At 32.2% G+C, this 10,000-nt stretch overlaps 1 protein-coding gene across 4 annotated transcripts in view; it reads right to left on the bottom strand.

The window, feature by feature from the left end:
• The window catches only part of LOC124951752 (storkhead-box protein 2), an 84,241-nt gene that overhangs the window by 42,203 nt on the left and 32,038 nt on the right, over nt 1-10,000 (bottom strand). For 2 of the 4 annotated variants that reach the window (XM_047500582.1, XM_047500580.1), the window contains exon 2: nt 2,189-2,494. In XM_047500582.1, coding sequence (XP_047356538.1) covers nt 2,189-2,389 — 201 coding nt within the window. In that variant the 5' untranslated portion in view covers nt 2,390-2,494. Of the gene's footprint in view, nt 1-2,188; nt 2,495-10,000 lie in introns of those variants that run through there. The other 2 variants (XM_047500581.1, XM_047500583.1) reach the window with 2 other exon arrangements.

Raw genomic sequence — 10,000 nt, forward strand, 5'->3', positions numbered from 1 at the left:
AGTTGACGTTTCGCTTTTTTATCACGCACGAATTATCATTGAATTTTACGATAATGATACCAAGTTATAAACATCTAATAAGTATTAACCGTAGCAATAAATAAACTGGTATATTGGGGCTTATAAGTAGTAAAAGGAAAAAAATATATATATATATATATATATTATAGGGAAGTTGGATTATTATATGTATGATCTAATGATATGTAGGATTAGATTTTTTCGCTTGAAATGAATGTAAAATGGGTACGTGCTCATTACTCTTCTCATTATAATTATATTCGATCGATTTTGCGAAGAATGCAAAAGAAATAATTTTCTACTTGTTATAAGAAAGAAAAGAAGAAAAAGAAAAAAAGCAAAAAAGAAAAAAAAAGAAAGGAAAAAAAAAAAAAAAAAAAATAATATATATCTATATATCATCCTTTTATCTCACTTATCGTATCGATCGTTCATTTGTTTGTTATTAAAAGGATTTAAAAAAAAAAAAAAGAAAGAGAATAGAAATATCTTTGATTCGAGGAATTTAGGCATGATACTTTAAGAAGACCTACGTTCGTCGTTTAAATTAATGCAAAAGAATACGTATTACTGTTGTCTCTTCGTCAAAACGATTAATTACCGTACGAATAATTTTATACTTAGTATAGGAAAAAAAAAAAAAAAAAAAAAAAAAAAAAAAGAAAGTCTTTCTCTTCTTCCCTTTTTTATCTCACTTGTGTGAGTTGTTAAAAAAGTACAAAAATACGAAAAAGAAACAATAAATGAAGAAATATTTGCAAGAGAGAGTAGAAGCTTCTTTGTATTTTTTAAGTTGCAATTACAAAAAAAAATAAAAAAAAAAAAAAAAAAAAAAAAAAAAAAAAAAAAAAAAAAATAAAAGAACGAGAAAAAAAGAATAAAAGAATGAAATAAAAAAAGAAAAAAAAAAAAAAAAGAAAAGAAAAAACAAAGCGTTCGAGTTCTAAGAAGGTAAGCAGGAAATGTGTGAAAAGAAAAAGGGGTTTGGCATTGTTGTGTACAAGGGACACGATTCATCGACACCCTCCTACTTATTCGTAGAGAAGTAGTAGTGAAGGATGAAGGGGGGGGGGAGGAGTAGGGGGAGGGGAAGGGAAGAGATTGACTTTTCTCTCGAAGAGGACGTACTTATCCTCGATGTATATAGGAGAGGTATTTGAGTCGAAAAGTGTGAGAGAACCTTTTTCTAAGTTGAAAGCTTTTCTCTTCGTACGAATTTTAGTTTCCTTTTTCTTTTCTACTATTCCCTTTTCCTTTTTCTTCTTTTCTTTTCTTTTCTTTTCTTTGCTTTTCTTTTTGCGAGGAAGTTGAACGTTTTTTCACATTTACCACCAACGTTGAAACATAAGAAGTACAAAAAACATCGAGAATTCGATTTAATACAAAAAACAAGGGAATTCATTTCGAATTTATATTTTCGACTATTTAAGTAAAAATTGATAAAAAAAAAAAAAAAAAGAAAAAAGAAAAATACTCTCAACTATTATTTAAAATGGATTAAAATGAAAAGCAATTCTGAATTATTGATTAAAAATTGATAAAAAAAAAAAAAAAACAAAAAGAAAAAGAAAAGAAAAGAAAAACAAATGTTTTCAACTATTAATTAAAAAAAAAAAAAAAAAAAAAGAAATATTTCGAATTATTGATATTAAAAACGAAATAAAAATTTGCAAGTATTAATTAAAAATTAATTGTATGAGAAATAATTTCGCTCGTAATCAAGCAAATCTTTCCGATAGTTCTCAATTAGACTTGCTATGCTGCTTCCTCATCATCTTCTTCTGTATTTTACTGTTTCTTTTTTTTTTCTTTTTCTTTTTTTTTTTTTTTTTTTTTTTTTTTGGTTGCACAGAATTCTTCGTGAAATCGAGTAGCAATGAACATTTTCTTTGAGCGGGTAAGGGAAAAAGAGTCATTCGTCAAAAAAACGAGTTCGAAAGCGAGAAAGAAAGAAAGAAAGAAAGAAAGAAAGAAGGAATAAAAGAAAGAAAGAGAGTGAGTGAGTGAGTGAGTGAGTGAGTGAGTGAGTGAGTGAGTGAATGAGTGAGTGACCGAAAGAGAGTTGGGACGAGTAGAGAGGTTGAGGAGTTGAAGAAGCTGGAGGACGAGAGGATGGGGATAGGGGGATTTTACACCGACGATAATACTGAGTTGTATAGGGACTCACCTGAAACAAATTATAACCTTTATCGTACATCCACATCTCATCGGCTGGATGCTCCTTCGGACTTTCTCGTTGGCCGGCATTGAGGACTTGAGGAGGCGGACCTCTGGTCAGCTGTATTGCCAGAGACCTCTGTAGAAGTAGAAGGCATCGCGAGGGACCAGGGCCCCCAGGGCCCGTTCCGTCTCCAAGGATCGAGGCCATTTTTTAAGGCCCGCTGCTAACGACACCGACGATCCGGAGGTGGCATCACTACTACTATTACTGTCGCTGTTATTGCCGTTGCTTGTATTGCTGGTACTTCTTCTGCTAATGGTACAAAAAAAAAAGAAAGAAGAAGGAAAGATAAATAAATAAATAAATATATGAAAAAGAAAAAGATATAAAATTAGTACACATATATGAGAATGATGAACGGGACGAGGTCAATTAATCATCTTCGAAATTTTCTTCTTACCTTAAAGAGAAATTTTGCGATATACATATACATATGCTTATGTAGACACGTGTGTATGTAGGAAGGTAACAATATTACATGTACATACATATATATATATATACATACATGTACACTCGTTCTTGAGATCATTAAAGAAAGAGAAAAAGTAATTCTCTCTCTCTCTCTCTCTCTCTCTCTCTCTCTCGATCAGGGTTACAACCGGCACCGAAACTAATTTCGATTTCCCGTTAAATTAGCAAATCGACTCTCTCAGCAAACTACGACAGACTACTGACTACCGTTTCCAATTTCGTCTAACGGTTTACGTATGTGTACTTCCACACACACACACGCACACATATGCACAAAAACACACAGACACAGTTACATAGTATCGATTTATCTATCTCGATCTGTTCTTCATCATACCTTTTCAATTAATCAAAAACTAAATAAAACGTTCCACGATTATATTATCGACAATATTTTACATCTATGTACTATGTCTATGAGTAAATAATGTACGATAAATTATTATGTTTATATTACGATACAGATAAGATTTTGTGGCAAGGTCGAACGTACGAATAAATGCGAAGGACATTAAAAGATAGATAGCTAACAATTGATATTTATGTCCATATATGTATTTACGTAGTACGACAGTATAAGAAATTTTCGTATTATAGTATTGAGAAGCGTGACGAGCTAGTTGTATTAATATGCTCCATTAAATTTTCACGTATAATTATTCTTATCTTTAAATTATTCAATCGTGGTAAAGGATAACGAGAGAGGCCGAGCTCATTGTACCGTTACTAACGTTCGCGTAAGTTTCACGCATACTAAATACGTACATAGTAGTATCTTCCGAAGATAAAATTAATTATCTATGTATCTCATTTTATATAACTATATATGTATGTATATACATAAGTACGCGGATATAGTGTATAAATACGATAAGATTTTTATTACCAACTTAATTGTAATTATACGTGCAATCATATTACAACACGATTATAATTATACGCACAATGTTTTTTTTTTTTTTTCAAATTATATATATATATATATATATATATATATATATATATATGTATATATGCATATATATAGATATATATTAACGATAAAAGAAAAAAATCGCCATTGTAAAATTTTTTTATCACGATTTAATTATATACAATAATATTATAACACGATAATAATTATATAGTAAAATTAAAAAAATTACATATATATATATATATATATATATATTTATTTTGGGTGATAAAATTTCACCAGCTCGAATTTATTTGACAAGAAAAGGGACAAATAATTCGATTGAATTGAGAGGTTAGAAAAGATCATCCACCTTTCTTATCTTTCGTAGAGATGAAAGGAGAAAGATATACACACACACACACACACACACATAAACATGCACATAGAGGAAGAAGGGAGAAATGCGAGACAACGTCACGTTGTCAGTCTTTATTGTATCATCGCTCGTCTACCATCTAATTGATTTACGTCTCCTCTGTCTATCTCTTTCTACGTCTCTCTCTCTCTCTTTCTCTCTGTCTCTTTCTTTCTCTTTCTCTTCATCTTGTCGAGAGATAGAAAGAGAAAGAGAAAGAGAGAGAGAGAGAGAAAGAGAGAGAGAGAGAGAGACATAGAGAAGTTTCAGAATTAGGGAAGAGAAGCCACCGGTGAAATTAGGAGCTAACAAACTTTGTTGGAGACGTGTCCACGTGCTAAAGGGGGAATCGAAAATGAAAGGATCAATGAGAGAAAGGCGTACTATCTACGTGATTATCCCGTGATATAACGAGAAGAGAAGGAATAAGAAGAAAGAGAGAATGAAAGAGAGAGAGAGAGAGAGAGAGAATAAAATAAAGTAAGGGAAAGGAAGGGAGAAAGGATGAAACGAACTATTGGATACGTGCCAAAGGTACGAGATTGCCTTTTCTGTTCTATTTACTTCTTATTTATTAGAGACGCCTATCGGGATAGGAAACAATTTCCTTAAATTTCTATCTCCTTCTATCGAACTCTATTTCTATTTCTATATCTATTTTTCTTTTTTTTTTCTTTTTTTCTCTTTTTTTTTTTTATTTTTTTTTCTTTTTACCGTTACAAGTTGTACGTAACACACCCACGAGGATTACGAATTAAACTAGTTACTAACTCGACTATATTTTCCTATAGATCGGAAACATACACGAGATCTCAGGGAGATCTTAGATTTTTCTTTGGGATTTGTTGGTAGAACTGCGGGGTTCTCGAATTGCGGATTAATTATGCAGTCAGTACGGGTTCACGCATACGCAGAAAAGCCTACTGCATTGCCGTAGGAATGGTAGGTATACTAAGCTCGTTGAAGGTTCAAGGTCGATAGAGTTGTACGTGTGTGTTTGTGTGTGTGTGTGTGTATACTCGGAGAGAGATCGCTACCACCCACCCGTATAATACATGTGTTCCCTTTTTTTCTTTTCCTTTTTTTATGGCGCAGACTATGTATCTGTGAATTAGTATATACCTAATAATTATGTATGTATGTATGTATGTATGTATTCACCTGCATACCGTATACCCGCATTGTACGGAATGTAGCCTAAGGACGATCGATGTTTTTGATATATCACGAAACTATGTATCTATTCATGTTTTTCTCTCTTTCTCTCTCTCTCTCTCTCTCTCTCTCTCTCTCTCTCTCTCTCTCTCTCTTTTAATACGAATGGGAAGTGCCAGGCGTATGTATATTCGATTACGTATAGCGAATAATCCGATTTATTTTTTGCCGAATGACGTAATTTTTACGTAATTGCATTCACACACATAGCTCCGTACGAATGTTGAAAATTTTTTTTCTTTTCTTTTTTTCTTCCCCTTTCCCCCTCTCTCTCTCTCTCTCTCTCTCTTCTTACTCCAATTTCACGGGAGAGAATATAAATGGTAATTTATTCGTCTTAATTAAATAGAACGTTTGTAATAATAATTTGTCGTCGTTATTTACGCGAAAATGAAATATCTTTACACACACACACACACACACACACACACACACATATATATATGTGTATATTTTTCTTTTTTTTTTTTTCTTCGATTTTTATTATTACAAGTCAATTAATTCAAAGCTAATTCAAAGGACGTAAAGATCGTTCGAGAGATCGAGACGAAAACGAATTGAGAAAGAATTCTTTCACCGGTTCAACTCGATAGGGATTGGATTTCACCTTGTACTAGTTAGAAGAACGGAAGGTGTCCGGCCGTGGTGGTTCACGGGAAAAGGACTTCCTGTCGCGTGACTCATCGCCATCGTGCCGTCATTACTCTGACGGATCCTATTATCGTTCCTGTCAGGCAACCCAGGCAACCCAGGCAACTCAGGCCGGCCATTCTCGCCACTGTGTGTTCGACCTCGACAGCTTTGAACCTGACCTGTTGTGTGTATATATGTATGCATGCATATATGTGTATATATATATATATATGTATGTATGTATGTATGGGTCAGCCTGGCTCTCTGGCTCTCTGATCGAATTTATTTTCCTTTTAGTCTCTCTCTCTTTCTCTCTCTCTCTCTCTATATCTCTCTCTCTCTTGTTTGATCCAACTCAAATTTGTCTTTTTCTTTTTTTCTTTTTTTTCCATTCCGCGCGATTTTGTTCAAGAACGTGGAATAATCGACATGAAATATTTCGAGAACGAGATTTCTTCCCCGCCCCCCCCTGCGCCTCCCCTCTCCACCCCTCTTCTTCTTACTTTTTCCTTTCCTTTTTTTTTTTCTTGAATTTTCTTTTTTTCTTTTCTTCTCTTTTTTCTTTTTTTTTTTTTTTTTTTTTTTTTTTTCTCTCCACTCTTTCACGTCCCTCGAATTTAATTTCGTACAGTCGAAAACGACGATAATGAAATAGGAATATAATGAAGATGAATTAAAGGAAAACGAAAGGAAAGAAATGGAACGGTTGAGTTGTCGAGCGAGCGTGCGAGCGAAGTGAAATGAAGGGAAATTGAAAAAAGAAAAAGAAAAAGAAAAAAAAAAAAGAAAAAAAAAGAAAAAGAAAAGAAACGTCGAAAGAAGAAGAAATAATAAAAATAGAAAGGGGCGAAAAAGGGGGGGGGGAAGAAAAGGGAAAAAAAAAGGGAATAAATAGTAGTAGTAGTAGAAGAAGAAGAAGTCAAAAAAAAAAAAAAAGAAGAAAGAAGATGGTCAAGTTATCGAGCAACGTTCATATCTCGCAATGTTTACTCCCTTAGAGTATTTACGAAACGTTTATAAGTATATATGCATGCACGTATATGTATATATATATATATATATATATATATATATATATATATATATATATGTATGTATGTATGTGTATATGTGTGTATATACGTCACTACGCACTCTCTTCTTTCTCTCCTTTGAAGTCACACCGACCGTTAGAAGAAAGAACATCTCTCGTGGAAAGCACTCATCCTCTTGGTAACTCGCGTTGGTGTAAACCGAATAACGGGTACGATCGATGGAAAGAAAAATCTCCTTTGGTGTCTAATGGGAGATCAAATAAAGTCAAAAATCCTTTTCTTTTTCTTCTTCTTCTTTTTTTTTTTTATTTTGTTTTTTTTATTTTGTTTTTTTTTCCCCCATCTATCGTCACGCCCAATAAAGAATAAAGAAATAGAAAAAATGATCTATAATAAGAACGACTAGTTTGAGAAAGTTAAAGACGAGTCTTACGTGAATGAAATTACATTGAATCTTATAATTTTATGTAGATATTATAATACATATGTCCAATTAATAGAGTTAATGTAAATGAATCAATATTATTATTATTATTTTTGTTATTCTTTTTTTCTCTCTTTCTTTCTTTCTCTCTCTCTCTCTCTCTCTCTCTCTCTCTCTCTCTCTCTATTATATATCGAGGTATTATGTTAATCATTATTACTATTAGTTTATTTCTTTATTTCTTTTTCTCTCCCGATTTATTGGGATATTATTATTATTATTATTATTTATTTATTTATTTATTTATTTATTTATTTATTTATTTATTACTATTATTATATTATTGGTATTATTTTTAAATTGAATTATATCTAATTTTAAATAAAGGATAACGCGCGAATTATAATAAATAATATATTTATTATAATTTGATCGATAGTTATGCGAACGAAAGTATTATTTCATTGAGGGCATTTGAGATGTACGAGATGAGGTATACCTACATATGATTTACGTACACACATATTTATTTATATATATATATATATATATATTTGTAATGAATAGACTGGCACATTATTTTCCGCGCAGCATGGATAACCTTATGAATACGTAGAGCAAGCACCGCAAGGCGCATATAAGCCTTCTTGAACGTTGTATATCTGTTCTGGACCACCCAGGACCGAATGCGTTACATCTTCGCCGGCAGCTGGCCATTCGTCCATTACGTACGTGTATGCTCATAAAGATTCTACGAGTAAGAAAGAAAGAAAGAAAGAAAGAAAGGAAGGAAGAAATAAAGATGGAAAACAAATCGAACGGAAATAGAGAGACACGTTTACGATAAGAATTATCGAACGGAAATAGAGAGACACGGTTTACGATAAAAATTATTTTGCACATTTTATTTATTTAATTTAATTTTATTTAATTTTATTTTTTCTTCGGTCAATTTTTTTTCTCTTTATTTTTCCTCTCTCTCTCTCTCTCTCTCGCTTTTTCTTTCTTATTAAATTACGTATGTATGTACGTATATTACATACACATAAACAGACGTATACACGTAAATATACATGTATATACTTCACAAACACAGAAATAAATTCTTTCGAGGCGCGTTCCCCTCGATAAATCGCGATACACGTTCGCAACCACGTTCCATTCGAGCGAGAATAAGTGTGCGAAAGTTCTCTACGCAGGTGTTCTTCTCTTAGGTATGGTTTTATATATATATATATATATATATCGTCCTCGATCATACCAATGCAACCTGAACGAAGTGCAACGTTCATTGATATGGAGAACGTGCCGACTATAGTGCTCACGGACATCCGCTGTTATTAGATCGACGTGTTCGCGAGTAGACAATATATTATATATATATATATATATATATATATATATATATATATATATATATATATATATATGTATGAAGGGATATATATCAGAAGAATTTCAACGTCGATTTATTTAGTAACTTTCGATTTTAAAACGATGATACACGAACTTAGAAATATAGATCGAAACTTTTCTTTATGATTTTCTTAACAAAAGTTTAAACGTAAATATTTACTTATCACGAAACAAAATATTTGTCTTCCCTCTAATTTTCTTTCTTTCTTTTTCTTTGATTTTTTTCTTTTTCCTTTTCTTTTCTTTTACGGCGCCAATCTTTTGTTGCCGATCTTGGAAAGATCAAAACTTTGTTTTCTTACGTCTGGGAGAGTATATTGTGCGGAAGTACGTTTTTACGTTTGCGAGAAAAGTATTGAAGAGTATAATATATATATATATATATAGAAATTTTTAGTCTGTATTTTTCCGATGGCGCCGAATATTTTGTCAGGAGTCTCGAAAAAGATGAAAACTTGGAGTAGACGATTACTTGCTCGTGCTCACGAGTATGCGTGTGTGTGTGTGTACGTATGTGTGTATATTTGCGATAAAAATATTGATGAATATATTTTTCATCGTACAAATATTCGTCTATCTTTTTTTCTTTTTCTTTTTCTAATGGCACAAATATTTTGTCATTGGTCTTGAAATTATAAAAACTCATATTTCTTTTTTTCTTTTTTTCGAGGAAATGACCACGTAGGGATTATATAAGTTTATGTATGCGTGTATGTGCTCGAAAAAAAAATATATTGAAGAGAGATAAAAAGAGAGAAAGAGAGAGAGAGAGAGAGAGAGAGACTTGGTTCTCAGCCTACTTTTGTTAAAGTCACGTCACGTTTCTCCATTCTTAGGAGACGAAAAATCACGACAAAGGACGTGACACGTGTTCTCCATCCGTGTTATTGTTTTTATGATATCGTTAACGTTAGACTATCGTTATCGGTCCTGATTCTCACGTGACGTATACTTACTATACATATACTTAATAGAAAATAATCGATTAAAAAGTATCGAACGGGATTATCTTCAACTACGTCGGTTTAGTTCTTATCTATCTTAGCAATCGTCACGCGTTCGTATCTAAATACAGAGAAGGGTCATCGAAAGGGTTAACGTTGTATATATACATATATATATATATATATATATATATATATATATTCATACCTGTGTACATAAAATATATATATATATATACGCCATGGTTCCGTGTATATATCCGTAATAGTGATCAACAACAACGGTAAAATAAATGAGGGACAAT

This window comes from Vespa velutina, chromosome 9 (assembly GCF_912470025.1).
Source record: "Vespa velutina chromosome 9, iVesVel2.1, whole genome shotgun sequence".
NCBI classification, from domain to species: Eukaryota; Metazoa; Arthropoda; class Insecta; order Hymenoptera; family Vespidae; genus Vespa; species Vespa velutina.